Genomic DNA, 16,288 nt, shown 5'->3' on the forward strand with positions numbered 1-16,288 from the left:
CTCCTTCCCTCTCCCCACTGGTAATCACTAGTTTGTTTTCTATACCTGTGACTCTGTTTCTGTTTTGCTATATACATTCATTTGTTTTATTTTTTAGATTCCGCATATAAGTGATGTCATACAGTATTTGTCTGACTTATTTCACTAAGCATAATATTCTCTAGGTCCATCCATGTTGCTGCAAATGGCAATATTTCATTCCTTTTTAGAGCTGAGTAATATTCCATTGTATATCTATCTATCTACATATACGTCATATCTTCTTTATTCATTTGTCTGTTGATGGACACTTGGGTTGCTTCCATGTCTTGGCTATTGTAAATAGTGCTGCTATGAACATTAGGGTGCATATATCTTTTTGAATTTTTGTTTTTTCCATATGTATATACAGTTTTGCAATTGCTGGATCATATGGTAGTTCTATTTTCAATTTTCTGAGGAACCTCCATACTGTTTTCCATAGCAACTGCAATACATTTACATTCCCACCAACAGGGTACAGGGTTCCTTTTTCTCCATACCCTCTCCAACATTTGTTATTTGTAGACTTTTTTTTTCTTTGCGCTACGCGGGCCTCTCACTGTTGTGGCCTCTCCCATTGCAGAGCACAGGCTCCGGACGCGCAGGCTCAGTGGCCATGGCTCACGGGCACAGCCGCTGTGCGGCATGTGGAATCTTCCCGGACCGTGGCACGAACCCGTGTCCCCTGCATTGTCAGGCGGACTCTCAACCACTGCGCCACCAGGGAAGCCCTAGACTTTTTGATAATAGCCATTCTGACAGGTGTGAGGTGACATCTCATTTTTGGTTTCATTTGTATTTCTCTAGTAATTAGCAATATTGAGTATTTTTTCATGTGCCTATTGGCCATCTGTACGTCTTCTTTGGAAAAATGTCTATTTGGGTCTTCTGCCCAATTTTTTTTTTTTTTTTTTTTTTTTTTTTTTTGCAGTACGTGGGCCTCTCACTACTGTGGCCTCTCCCGTTGCAGAGCACAGGCTCCAGATGCACAGGCCCAGCGGCCATGGCTCACAGTCCCAGCCTCTCCGCAGCATGTGGGATCCTCCTGGACCGGGGCACGAACCCGTGTCCCCTGCATCAGCAGGCAGACCATCAACCACTGCGCCACCAGCGAAGCCCTCTGCCCAATTTTTGATTGGGTTAACTCTTTGATATTGAGTTGTATATATTTTGGCTATTAACCTCTTATCAGTCATATCATTTGCAAATATTTTCTCTCATTCTGTAGGTTGTCTTTTCTTTTTGTCCATGGTTTCCTTTTCTTGCATAAGATTTTAGGTTTACTTATATCCCATTTGTTTTTTTTTGCCTTTATGTCTTTTGTCTTCAGAGACAGATCCCCAAAAACTTTGCTTTGTTTTATATTAAAGGAAATTCTGCCTATATTCTCTCCTAGGAGTTTCATGGTTTTAGGTTTTACATTTAGGTCTTTAATCCATTTTGAGTTTATTTTTGCATATGGTGTAAGGAAATGTACTAATCTTATTCTTTTACATGTAGCTGTTCAGTTTCCCAGCATCACTTGTTGAAGAAACTGTCTTTTCTCCACTGTATACTCTTGCCTCGTTTGTTGAAGATTAATTGACCGTAAGTGGGTGGGTTTATTTCTGGGCCTCTCCATTTTGTTCCATTGGTCTATGTGTTGTTTTTGTTTTGTTTTGTTTTTCCAGTACCATGCTTTTTTGATTACTGTAAGCTTTGTAGTATAGTCTGAAGTCCGGGAGGGTGATGCCTATAGCTCTATTTGTTGTTGTTGTTGTTGTTTTTTCCCTCAAGATTACTTCGCACTGGCTTCCTGAGGGCCATCCCTCCACTTGATACTCACCATTTCTGTTCCTATGGCTGCACTGCTAATCTAGTGCCTGGCTCCTTGTCATACTCATCAGCTCTCACTACCACCAGCAGAGTAATATTCCCCTGCTCTTTAAGAGAGACCAGAGAAAAACCTCAGGGTCTGGGGTTGGAGGGGTGCACAGGGCAGTCTTTTGGCGGGATCTTGGCATCCCAAGAGCCAAAATTGCTGGTGTCAAGATGTTTTAGCTTTTGCAAGGCATCTGAGCTTCTGGAGGGGGCACAGAGTGACTCTACAAGACATGTGTCTGGAAACCCAAAGCTCTTGTTCCTAGAAGTAGACCATTATTTTTAAGTGCCTGCTGTGCAGGAATTTTGTAGGGAAACCAAACTAAGTCATACTGAGAGTTTACATTTTTAAATGTCTTTCAAATAAGCTCATGCAATTCTGGCAATCCACAACATGAAACTAACTATCCAACCACCCACCCATGCAACCTTCATTGGTCAAATACTAATTAAGTACATACTTTATGTAAAAATCTTGTCTACTGTGGAGCTTAGGTGTTGAAAGTTTCTGTAGAGAAATGTAATTCAGGGTAAGGAAAGAGACAGTGAGCGGAGGATCAGGGAAGTTGTGACTGAGGAGGTCGCCTCTGAGCAGTGACCTGATCAGAAAGAATGAACTATGTAAAGGATGGGGGAAGGAGCATTCTAGGAGCAGAAGATGACAACGTAAGAGGATTTTAGGGGTACAGGAGTATGAAACATAGCAAGACGACCAACGAGAGAGTCCTCTAAGACCTCTGAGCCTGAGAACATGCATCCATGAATGGACATCCCCAATTGCCACTGACCAGCCTCATGATTTTGGGAAAATTATCTCTTCTTGAAATTGTTTCCCAACAATTGAAACAGTTGGAAATAAGGGGATGGACTGAAAAAAAAATTCTGGGTCACTTTGACTAAAAATCCTGATTCCATGTGAGGTTGACCCCAATGACTTGATAATCCGTTTTTTTCATTTCCCCTAAACCTATTTTCCATTCATATTAGAGAACTATGGTGAGTCCCCTTGGGATTCCAATCACAGGCTCCAGTGGTGGTTTCAGAGATACCAAATGTGAGGAATGATGAGACACATCATGTATTCTTGGTGGAGTATCCTTAGCACAGATAGAAAATCATTCTTCAGAATGAAAGCCAGAATGGGGTGCAAAAATGGGGGAAAATCATAAAAAGTGGTAAATGGATAATGATTATTCTGAAGAAGACAGTTCATGTGGTGAGAAAGTTCTGCTGCCAACCTCATGTCCATACTCAGTTGAGAGAGTGCCAAATCCTAACTGTTAGACCACCAGGGACATATTCAGTTAAGGTATCATCTTGGAAAAAAAGATTGATATTAATGCTTCAAGCCAGAATATTTAGGAGAGACTACCCATGTTCCTGCCTTATAAATATATAGAAACCATGGGTATGAAAGATCAGAAATTCAAGAACTGTTTCAGAAAAAAAAAAAACTTCTACCTCTTCCTTTGCAAAGAAAAACAAAATAAATTCCTGAGTTATTCAGTGATATATTATTGTATCTATTAAGTCTATTAAAATATATATTGCTTTTAAAAAAAATGAAGTATAGTTGATTTACAATGTTGTGTTAGATTCAGGTGTGCAAAATAGTGATTCAGATATATATTATATGTATATTTTTTATATTTAAGTTTGTATTCTATGTCTGTGAGTCTATTTATGTTTTGTAAATAAGTTCATTTGTGTTATTTTTTTAGATTCCACATATAAGTGATATCATATGATATTTGTCTTTCTCTCTCTGACTTAGTATGATAATCTCTAGGTCTATCCATGTTGCTGCAAATGGCATTATTTCATTCTTTTTTATGGCTGAGTAGTATTCCATTGTATATATATGCCACATCTTCATTATCCATTCAATTGTTGATAGACATTTAGGTTGCTTCTATGTCTTAGCTAGTGTAAACAGTACTGCTGTGAACATAGGGGTGCATGTATCTTTTCAAATTAGAGTTTTCATCTTTTCCATATATATGCCCAGAAGTGTGATTACTGGATCATATGGTATCTCTATTTTTAGTTTTTTAAGGACCCTCCATACTGTTCTCCATAGTGTAAGCACCAATTTACATTCCCACCAACAGTGTAGGAGGGTTTTCTTTTCTCCACACTGTCTCCAGCATTTATTATTTGTAGAGTTTTTGGTGATGGCCACTCTGACTAATGTGAGGTGATACCTCATTGTAGTTTTAATTTGCATTTCTCTAATTATTAGTGATGTTGAGCACTTCTCCAAAGAACCCGTACAGATGGCCAACAGGGACATGAAAATATATTACTTTTAAAAAAATGTTTCGGAGATTTGTCCTAAAACTGTCAGTTGCAAGAATGCTTACAATTTGGAACATTTGTTGGTAACTGAGTGCATGGTAATAAAAGGGCTTCTGTTGAAAGACCATGGATCTTAGGGTTAGAAGACAAAATTCAGGTCACAGCTCTTCATTTACTAGTTGTGTGACCTTAGACAAGTTACTAGACTAGTCTAAAGTTTGACTTAACAGTCTATAAATTAGGGGCATTACACCTGTCTAATTTACTTCATAGAGTGAGAAGCAAATAAAAACATGAAAGTAAAATTCCTCCATTAACAACAAAACACTGGCAAATATGAAGAAGAAATAAAAAGGAAGGAAAACTAGAGAAAAAAATTAGAAGAGGAGGAAGAGGGGGTGTTGATGGAAAGAACTAGACTCTTACACATTTTAATCCCAGTTAGAGTAGGTGTCAGACTTAGGATTTGAGCAGGTGTGGGTTGGACTCTGGACCCACATTCTTTCTCCAGCATGTTCAATACAATGCACAACATTGTAAATCAACCATACTTCAATAAAACTAATAAAAAAGAGATGTCGAGAAGAACTGGTGATGGAGCTGGACTGTGAAATCTTCTTAGAGTCAGGGAGAAAGGGGATTGACCCCAGTCTGCCTTAGAAATGGAGTACAGGCTGGAAAGTGAACATTGGAGGAAGGATAAAGGCATTCAGTAGTGCAGCTGCGAAACCTCATTCTTGGGATCCTCTCAAACATCATAGGAGATAGGCTTTGTTTTTTCTAGCTTACACTTAAAAACTATGTATACGTATAACTGAATCACTTTGCTGTACACCTGAAACTCACACAACATTGTAAATCAAATATACTCCAATATAAATAAAAATTAAATTAAAAAAAAAAACCTGATGTTCTGAGTGTTGAAATGGCTTTCTTCAGCTCCTAACCTATTTTTAAAGTGGACCTAGAATCCGGATCTGCAGACTCTGAAAGATATTCTTTGTTGGCCACATGTAGCTAGTTGTGCAAACTTGAAACTCAGGCTGAGGAGGTTGGAATCTCTGCTGCAGTGTATGGAGTATTATGAAGAGTTTTGTGCTGGGAAGTGATTTGATGAACGTGGAGGCTTGATTCAGTGTCAATAAAATGTTTATGGAAGATCAGTCCAGAAGTAGCCAGGAACTGATTCACAATGACAGCAGCGGGAAAGATCAAGAAGGGACAGATGCAATAAATATTTGGAGGAAGGAACGTGTGACAAAATTGTCAAAGTCAAAAGAGGGGCCGGGGAGACATGAATGACCTGGAAATTGCATGTGCAGGACCAAGAATGAAGAACCAGATCCAATGGGACATAATGAAGAAAATTACAGCTACGAGGGTATGTGCTTGTGGGTTGAGGTTTGGGTTGCACAGAAATTTGATTCCTCTTGGAGATCACAAATGCTCCCAAACCCTAGAATCAGCATTTGCTGTTGAGAATTAAAATCATCCCATCCACACACTATGGGTGGGTTAGCCATCTTTGGGCATGAACTTAGCAAACCATAAATGTGCACTGAAGTTTGGGTACAGCTCAAACCCAAATCAAGGAATCAGCAATAGTATCTAAGAGTCAGGGGTGGAATGAGCTTATCCTTTAGGATGTGGGTACCTGGTGGCTTTTATTATGCTTATCAGGAGAAGAACCTTTGTGATTAGCTGAAGGGTGGGCAGCCTGAGAAAAAGAACTGCGAAGTCCAGCTGACTAGACCTGGTAGGGCCCCTAAAAACTGTCCCAGCAAAAGCAGTCCTTGGTTCAGAAATTTTCCTGGTGGTGATTCAGGTATGAGGCTGTCGTAGCCAGATGTCAGAGTCACCCACTCACTGTGTGGGTCCCAGTGGCCATTCTCCTTAAGAAACCTTTGCGTTTCAGTAACTTTCTTGATATAGCTGCATATGTAGAGTAAATATTTTGGTCCACTTGGGCATTTTGTCACTGGCCATCAATTTCTTATCTGAACCGAGTCAATGAACATTTTGGTAGCTCTACATCTGGCTTTTTGTGCTTGGTTAGCATGAGTCCAGGCATGAGGGATGGGTTATCTCTTCCAACCTGATCGAGTTCCTGAATGTGCCAAGGTGAATCGCCATTCCTGGTCCTGTACCATAATGTAGTCATGATTAGCAGCTTTTAGAAACATTCTTCCGTAACCACATGCTTTTCTCTCAAATGACAACACTCCATAATCTCTTGACGGCTAGGGCTGGTTCACCTCTGCGTGAGTTCTGTTTTTTTTTTTTTTTTTTTTGCGGTACGCGGGCCTCTCACTGTTGTGGCCTCTCCCGTCGTGGAGCACAGGCTCCGGACGCGCAGGCTCAGCGGCCATGGCTCACGTGCCCAGCCGCTCCGCGGCATGTGGGATCCTCCCGAACCGGGGCACAAACCCGTGTCCCCTGCATCGGCAGGCGGACTCCTAACCACCAGGGAAGCCCCTGCATGAGTTCTTTATGTCCAGGGCAAAGTCATGTACATTTAGGCTATGCCTTTCTCAGAGAAAGCACTCAGCAAAGTAGAGAATGAATGAATTAATGAATGAAAGGAAGTTTGCTCACTTCAGTCTATCAAGGTTCTAATTCTGATGTTCTATTTTTTCATGTGTGAAATATTGTCTCTAATGCTTCGCTCCCACCAAAATAAGCATTGGTACAAGCAGGAGTTTTTATAAACATTTCACTGTGCTCAAGCCACACGGCCGTTTATTAATGACACTTCCAAGCTCTGTTATTGTGCTCAAATTGGCAAAGGGGAGTTCTGTGCTCGCAGAATGTAATTCAAGAACCAATAAAAGTTGATTACATACATATGAAACGTATGGACTGGGGGTAGGAGTCTTGGATGGATTACAAAGCGGGTGTCATGTTTCATCTTCTGCATGGGGTTTTATGGGAGGCCCGCATGAAGCCACAGACTTCTACATCGTCCCTTTCACTAAACATCATGTAAACAGAATCATGTTCTCATTCAAAAATATGTCTGCAAGATCACAGTTCAGAAAGAGGTCTAGGTTTTCTATCAACTTTAGCTCTAACTGGAGAATCTTACAAGAAACTCAGTAATTAATTAGGAGGTACAGGAGGTCATCTTTAACTATGAACAATTAAAATAAAACAGACTATTAGTTCCCTGATTGGAGGGTGGCAGCTGGAGGTACACGCTCTTATACAACGATGAGCTTTTTCTACTTCAAAATAGAGGCAGAAATAAAGCCATATTTCTCACTCCCCCACCCCCAAATTGTAGCATCTACTGATAAGTATGACTGAGAAGGGTTTTTTTTTCACTAGCAAAAGAAAATGCCTGGGTACTCTGCAGGTTCTCTCTGGAGCCTTGGCCACAGAAATACCCAAGCCTTGTTCTGGTCCATGTTGAAACATGGCCACCTCTGGGTAGCCACATGACAGCTGTTTGCCAGCCCCACAGCACAGCTGGTTTTGAGCAGGAAATGAGGGAGCCCTTCTCTGGGGAAAACTACAGGGAGTTTTTGGTGAGCAGAATGCAATTACCCTCTCTGGAAGTGTGCCAGGCTGGTATGGTACATGCCTGACGGTTGCAAAGGCATCACGGGACCCTCTCCCACATAGGCTGTGTTTTAAACAGAAGACAGAATGAGAATATAATTATGAGTGTCTTAATGACTATAAGATAATTACGATGATGTTAATAATTATAATATTTTTCAATAAAGATTCTTTAACTTTTCAAGGTTGAGAGTGAAAACCGGTGGACTCCACGATTGAAAACAATAGATTTATAACAAATGATCTACCAGTGGTAATAATCACCTTGATCAACGCCTTCAAAATTACTGACAGGTATGCATCAATTCTTTAGTGAGTTCTGGTGACTGGTTCTTTAGTAAGTTCCACTGGTCAAAATAGCATCATGAATTCTTTCCAGAGCTTACATTTACTTTAGAGTTTCACAAATCTTTTTCAGAGCCATTTCCTCTGTGCCCTCATGCCAATTTAAAAGCCTTTTGAAAAGATGTATGCTTTTATTTTCCCCAATTTACAGATGAGAAAACCAAGGCTTAAAGAGATGAACCGACGCGTTTACAATCATACATTGGTAAGTGCTAGAGCTATCACACTACATTAGTTCCTACACTTCACCACTCTTCCAGAGAAAACTTGAATAATACACATCATTCTTCCCCCAGAAATGCTAATTTATGTTTCTCAACATATTTTTAGTGCCAGATTTTAAAATTATGTAAGATGTAGCTTTGAAGTTGGAGCCATCAAAAAGTTCAATCATGACTAGTTGACTAGAAAATATATCTGATAATAAAAATTCAGTTCAAAAAATGGATTACATAATCCATTTTGCTAAACATAGCCTGCAAGAATCTAATGAGAGTCAACTCTGAAATCAATCACTCAAGAAGCTAAATTGTTAAAGTTCTTGTGAAGTAGTTTCCTGATAAATGGCATTCTTTGATGGAGCATCTGGGTAAATACGGTGCACTCATGATTGATCCTCCAGAATCTTGAGTTATTTTAAAAAGAATACTTCATTTTTTACGCTGATATACGGTTGCAAAGAATGACACACATGGATTCAAATTCCAGTTCCACCATTCTCTGAATGACCTTGGAAATGGTCCTTCATTCTGGAGTAAGATGTCAGGAGGTAGAATAGAGTTGACATTATATGCAGAGCTATGAGTGATTAAATAATATATATGAAAATGTCTACGATGACCTCTCCACACAGATGTAAGCCCCAGAGCTTATCAAAATTATTTCTAAGAGTTATTTATAATTGTCTACCTTCAATCAAAGTAAAATATGAAAAGAATTTACAGGACATACTTCTCAATGCATATATTAATTTTCATGACATTCCCTTGAGATTTAATTTGGATATTTATATTGAAGACAGAGTGAACTAAACCATATTTGGGAGTTGCAGATAGAAAATTCATTAAAAAAGAAAATAGAAACGGAGCAGAGAACTGTTTCAAATAACCAGAGGTCCAAAGCACTTGAGTTCTAGAAAAACTAGGCTCTTTCTAATTGAGTGACTTTTTGTTTCATCCATTTATTTACCTAATATTTGTTAAATGCCTACTAAATGATAGGTAATGTGCTAGGTGATGAGAATATAAAAATTTTAAAGCAGGGATAAAGATAAAAAGTATACTCTTTGGTCTCAAGAAACTCACAGAATAACTGCTTAACAGATGGGAGACAAAGTATTTTCATATAATAATTATATTTATGTGTAAGTGATGGTAGCTTAAGATCAAATCCTCTTGGAGACTCTAGATAATTTCCAGTGCCTTGAAGCATCACTAATCCTTGCTTACAAACGGCTGGCTGGGATGGGCAAGAGTAGTACTGAATGGTAGACCTTGATTCTCAGATGTCCAAGATCTTCTTTATGGGCTTCCTTATGGGCTGATCTCTAGCTCAGCTTGTAGAATTCCTGCACAAACCCAGGAATCTTACATGTAAACAAGGCAATACTATTTTCTGACATAATCGTTGGGATACCAGGGCTTTTTTGATATCTGTGAGAAATTAATGGAACATTCAGATCCAAATCTCCAATCCCATGCAAGGTCCGAGGTAACAGATGCAAACATGCAGACGTGCTTGTCCCTCTTCTCTGTCGGGTCCCACTATTTTGTGACTTTAACCAGAAGTGTGGGTTAATTTCATGAATCCATCATTACACTTTGTAATATAGTCAGTGCTCCATATTAAGACTAGAAGGGGAAAAAAATCTTCAGGGCACTGCCAATTCTGAGCTGTCACCTCCAGCATCTTGTCTCTTTCTCATGATGGCAGATGAAAGGAAATGAGAGGGAACAATAGAACAGGAAGGGAGGGAGGAACAAGAGACTGAAAATCGCAAATCTGGAAGCTTCCTTAACACCGCTGAAACCTTTGTCCACAATTAGACATCACTATTTTCAGCATTCCTATCCCAGATCTCCTTCCCAATTAAATTGGCTGCATGTGTCAACGAGTTTCTATAGAAACATGTTTCCGCCTCTTGACAAAGCTGTAGGGACCTACCTATAAATGTAGTATCTAAATCTCTTCCTTTTCATTGTGCAACTTATGACCTTTAGGGAAATTTGCAACGTTCATTATCCATTTCGTTGAAAACAGGAGTCATATCTAATTCTTGAAACATTTTTGGAAGCTAAAGAAATACAGTCTGGCTTAATTTGCAAGATAATTGTGTTGACTCTCCAAGTAATAACGTACCACGGAGAACAGGAGACAAGGGGTTAGTAGGAGTTTAGGGCATATTCTATCAGAGTCCATGTATGATCTTGGGAAGTTGCTGGTGTTTTTAGTTTTCCAAGGACAGATTGGACTCTAGGTATCTTTTAGCAATATGACTCATTAGTCACAGGGAACATCTTTGGCCCTGATGGCTCACAGTGTTATTATGGACCCAACACAATTTTCACAACATTTCTTCATTTCATGAGAGAGTCTCAGGCTGCAGAAATGATGGGCATTCACTCTTCCTTCTCAACCTATGAAATGTTGGAGCGTGTGAGTGTTTCCTTTCATTTCCTTGAAGAAAGGGGCTATTGTGTGGTTTCATGGCATTTCCATAGATGGGATTAGCCTCCTCATCACAATAAACTCAGACAACATTAAAATGAATAACTATGGCCAATCCTGGTGTCTGAGTGATTCCCTGGGCCCAGCACAGGGACCAACTTTCCAGAGCCCTGAAGACAAGGGGTAGCACCCCGAAATATGGACTCATTTTCCATTCTACCTTCATTGGTCGAGCAGTTGCCAAGAACAAAGGCCGCATCTCCCGATACCTGGCAAACAAATGCAGTATTGCCTCACGAACTGATTGCTTCTCTGAGGTACCTACCCGTGTATTTGGGGAGAAGCTTCGAGAACAAGTTGAGGAGCAGCTGTCCTTCTATGAGACTGGAGAGATTCCACGAAAGAATCTGGATGTCATGAAGGCGGCAATGGTTCAGGCAGAGGAAGCGGCTGCTGAGATTACTAGGAAGAAACAGAAGAAGAAACGCTTGAAGAAGGAAAAGAAAAGACTGGCTGCGATTGCCCTGGTGTCTTCAGAAAACAGCAGTAGGACCCCGGAGGAATGTGAGGAGACAAGTGAAAGACCCAAAAAGAAGAAAAAGCAGAAACCCCAGGAGGCTCCTCCGGAGAATGGAATGGAAGACCCATCTGTATCCTCCAAACCCCCCAAAAAGAAATCTTTCTCCAAGGAGGAGCTGGTTAGCGATCTTGAAGAGACAGCTGGCAGTGGAAGTCTTACCACGAGGAAGAAATCTTTCCCCAAAGAGGAACCAGATAGTGACCCTGAAGAGTCAGGAAACAAGAGGGTTCCCAAGAAAAAGAGGAAATTCTCTTCCAGGGAGGAGCCTCTCAGCAGTGGACCTGAAGAGGCTGCTGCCAGCAAGAACAGCAGCTCCAAGGAAAAGAAAAAGCTCCGAAAGCTGCCCCAGGAAAATGAGAACGGACATTTCCCTCGTAGGGCATAACTTACAGAGATATTTCCCAACCCATCCCCTATAGCCCAATAAAAATAAAAACAAATTCACAAGTGAAAAAAAAAATGAGTAGCTAGAACACACACACACACACACACACACACACACACACACACACACCGCTGGAGTTAATGAAGTGGTGGGGGCGTTTCCCTATCTTTTTAATTCTTGAGCATCTTAGGGATCAAGATTTGGCATGTGACTCTGGGTATTTCTATTAGTATATGGTGAACTGGGGAAATTAAACACGATTTGGAAACAGAACTTATATAACACATAATTTACATAACTTCTTTTGTGCCAGTAAAAGAGATTGTGTTCAGATGCAACTGGGCCCTTGAAAAAGCCATCGAGCTACTTCTCATTTCACGACTCCTTTCTAATAATCCTTTCCAGAGCCCCCAAGGATGGAGAGTTTGGAGGCTGCCTTTAACATCAGGCAACAAGCCACACCCCTGCACCCTTGCCGTGAGAGTCACCATATTTTTCATTTCTTCAACTTGCACTGGCAATCTGTTGTAGCATAATTTACACATTTACACGTTTTAGAGAGCAAGGCACAGTCATTCAACTTAATTCCAAAAAACATAAGCACTGAAGGCCTGCCTCTGCACATTAGTTTTGCAAAGCATATGAACGCCTTTGCTGAAACCCAATGCAAGGCACAGGCTTATTTGGAATCCGTGTCAAGAGGTATCTGCTGTTTGTCATTTCCCACCCAAAGTTCTCTGGAGTGGTCATTTTTAGCCCTATTAGGTTGACCTTTAAATATTGGTCTGGGGTCGGCAAGCCTTGGTCCTGGGTTCAGCCTACCTTCCAGGTCTGTGGGTTCACTAGCATTCTGCAGACACCAGGAATTCTGCTGACGAACTTGCTTCTAAGTGTCAGGGAAGCAGGTTTTACCCAACTCTTCTATGAAGAGTCATTTGACTGATTCATCCTCCCACACTACTGACTATTTCTTTTAAATGGGCTTATAAAGCTCAGTGGAAAACAGAGTTGGTGCCTCTTAGCTGGAGTAAAATCTTTGGAATTGCACAGAATTGGGTGCAAGACTCACCCCTTCCCTTTCTGGCCTGGTGACCTAGAAGGTGAACTTTACCCCTCTGGGACCCCATTTCCATTTCTGTCAACAGAAGGGAAAAGTGTTCACTAAAAATCTTGTGTTAAAGAACTGGTGAGAAAACGTACGGGGAAATAGCATTGGCACAGTGATCCCTCCTTTGATATCCATTCTCTTCCCGTCTCTTTGCCGGTGGGAGGTGGAGCTGTCGCTCAGCAAAGGAAAAGGACAAATCATTTGCAGAACAAAGTGTGCCCCGCATCTCTCAAGAGGAAGGCTCCTCTGAAAGACACTGTTTGTGACCCCCTCTGACAGTCGTCTTGGTATACAGAGTAATTGAGTTTCCCTCCTATTCAATTGGGCTGCTTCCTTAAAAGTAGTGATTAAAACAGATTTACTGGAGGGCAGGATGACATTTATATGGACTAGAGGCATTTTCCTGTTCATTTTGTTTGGGGAGTAACCTTTCAGAAAGGGTAGATTTAATTTAGGGAACATTTCATTAAGCCAGGAATGGATCACTGGAAGGAATACTCTTACAAGGAAAAATGCCACCCTCTCAGAAGGGTGTGCTCAGTTTTAAAAATCTGACAGTTAAGGGAATTGAGGATCTGGGGAGGGAGGGGTATGCTTCTTTGAGTTGGTGGTACTTGGATTTCTTGCCTTTTCTGTCTTGCGTTTGCCCTGCCTTTTTTGGTTTTAAATAATCAGTGACGCAGGAATGCCCATTCACTACTGCTGAAAATTGTTGGTGAAGTCGAAATAAATAGAGTCATATAAATGCAGACACTTTAGGTGCTAATCTGTATGTTGAATTTGTTCAAAGAGTGATCAATCTTTCCCCTGACCACCAAAGTCCACCTTCAGTTATTAGAGCTATTTGGAGATCTTTTAGGATGGCTGTATGTCAACTCTTTCTTAGCCAGAAAGTTGAATGTCCAGCAGAAAACATCAAGGAACAGGGTGGACTTCATTAGTTTGGAAAACACAGTAGCCTAGGGGAATAACACACATTTACACAAAAGCAGCATTTATTCACCGAATCTTTCCTTCTTGACCCTAATAGAACAGAACACAAAGGTGTTTTTCAAAGACCTTTGGGTGGTCTTTGGCAAATCTTTTGGTGCGAGGAGGTTTTTATGTTGTTCTCGTTGTGTTGTTGTTTTTGCCCCTTTGAGCGGTTTTCTCGCTGCCTCTCCTGGTTCTTCAGTCGCGTATTCTCTATGGCTCTCATGGCAAAATCTCAAAAAGAGAAACCATTTGAAACCAGGTTCCCAAACATCTCTTCTGTTCTTGAACTCAAAGTGTCTGTCCAAATACCAAGAGCACCATCCACCTTCTCCCTTTGGCATAGTACCAAGCCCAATACTATGAAGTCCTTGAAGATGCACTAATTCAATCACGTTTAGAATCTAGTGCAAACTGACTTAAGTTTTATGCAAAAATCTAGTATCACCCTTGTTTCCATGAAATTTTCCCTGGACTAGAAAGACTTCAGCAACTTGTAATAACCTATAAAGGAAAAGAAGAATCTGAAAAAAATATATAGATAGATACATAGATAGATAGATACATAGATAGATAGATACATAGACAGATAGATATTGATACTGAGCAGGACCCTGTGGGGCTTTTGGGCACAAAAGCCTTTCTGTGTTCCTCATTTCTTGATTATAGGAAATAGTCTTCATTCAGCCTCCACGACCTTCCCCGAGTTCCAAGGGGCAGGTTCAAACAGATGCTAATTAGAGAAGGGAGGGTATTGGAGACAAGGGAAGGACAGTCAAAAAACAATTGCGCAGGCTTGGGGCAGAGTCCTGTTTCCCCCTCAAGGGGTATGCATAACAATATCTTGAGCTGTTTTGCAGATACTGAAACCCGAACCAGGTGGGAGAAGTTAACTGTCTGCTGCCCACAAGCACTGAACCACAGACCACTGGGAACCAGAAGGTTGACGATGCTGACTCCCACTTACCTCACCACCAACTAATCAGAAGATTGTCCACGAGCTGATCATGCCCTTTCTGAACCATTACTATAAAACTCCTCACTACCCCCTCCAGGTTAGGACACACAGTTTTGAGGGTGTTAGCCTGCTGTGGTCCCCTTTGCCTGGCAAAGCAATAAAGCTATTCTTGTCTACTTCACCCAAAACTGTCTCTAAGATTTAATTTGGTGTCGGGGTACAGAGACTATCTACAGATAGTTAGATAGATAACTGAATCACTTTGATGTACACCTGAAGCTAACACATTGTAAATTAACTATGATTCATTTTGAAAGAAAAAATAGCTTTTCTAACAACATAGTCTACTATGTATGATAATGCCACAATTTTGTGGCATTCATTGATCAGAAAACATTCTGGAGGTAAGTTTTGAAATTTCTTGATGAATTAAAATATTTTTAAAATTAATCTATTGCTTGATGTACGTTTAAAAATTATTTCAGGCAAAAGTTACCATTTTTTTGTCATCTTTCTAATTTGCAGACATTTGTAAAAACCTTGCAACAGAGAGGATGCTGTGAGACAAGCACTCTTATATGCTTGTTGCAGGAGGGTAAATTGGTATAATTTTTATGAAAGGCAATTTGCCAATATGCATCAGGAACATTAAATATGCTGGTACCCTTTGACCTTGTAATTCTATTTCCAGGAATCCATTCTAAGAAAGTAATCCAACATAGCCATTTTCTATGAATTGTTTTATTTAAGCATTACTGCAATTATGAAGAAAAAAAGGGAAACTACAAAATGCCCCCAAACAGGCCAAAGATTAGCTAAAGTATTATATATAAATATTAGATTATATAAATGAGGAAATTTTAGCAATATAATGAAATATTTATTGATGAGATTAAGAGCAAAATGCAGTGAACTCAACTCTATAAAATGTACATGCACAGAAGACAATGCAAATAAATCATGCCAAAATATTTATTATTGGTTATTGTTTTGGACCATTTTTCCTTCTTACTTTATCATTTTTGTATTATAAGCATGTAAAATAATTAAAAACATTATAAGCAGTAATCATAATTTGGCCAAAATTGTGTGTGTGCGCTTGTGTGTTTAGATGAAGAAATTTATTTTAGAAAAAATATGTCTAGCAAGAAAGATGAAACAAAGAAATAGTTGGGTTAAGTTCACATTTTTCAAACCTACTTGTGCTTCTAAAATAAAATTCTGCCTCTACACACTGGGTTTCTGGAAGCTGACCAAAATCTGCTCAGTAATATTAACTCCACTTAAAAAAGGGAAGAGAACATATTGAACGGCATTCACTTACGGTCTGGGTGCTTGGAGGAGATCAGTTGGTGAGTACCAAAGTGATGACATGCATGTTTCTATTTGCATGTTGAAAATTGACAGATAATTGAAAAGAATCAGCATATGCAATTTCTCAGAGGAAGCAAGCTGAAAAGTCAGAGGAACCTTGCCTACAAAGGCATCCTGTTGCCCAAAGTCTCGTTGCAGAATGTTCTAGAACCATATAAC

General features: G+C 40.0%; 1 protein-coding gene across 1 annotated transcript; it reads left to right on the forward strand.

Moving 5' to 3' along the window:
* Positions 1-10,916: 10,916 nt before the first annotated feature.
* On the forward strand, positions 10,917-11,717 carry LOC101271883 (nucleolar protein 56-like). The gene has a single exon (XM_033420177.2). It carries the CDS (start codon positions 11,169-11,171, stop codon positions 11,715-11,717), a length of 549 nt encoding a protein of 182 aa, XP_033276068.1. The 5' UTR covers positions 10,917-11,168.
* The last annotated feature ends 4,571 nt before the right edge of the window (positions 11,718-16,288 follow it).

This window comes from Orcinus orca, chromosome 2 (genome assembly GCF_937001465.1).
Source record: "Orcinus orca chromosome 2, mOrcOrc1.1, whole genome shotgun sequence".
Lineage (NCBI taxonomy): Eukaryota > Metazoa > Chordata > Mammalia > Artiodactyla > Delphinidae > Orcinus > Orcinus orca.

What these genes read in the sequence shown, in the direction of transcription:
- LOC101271883 (XM_033420177.2), top strand. Translation starts at nt 11,169, where the DNA reads ATGAAGGCGGCAATGGTTCAGGCAGAGGAAGCGGCTGCTGAGATTACT.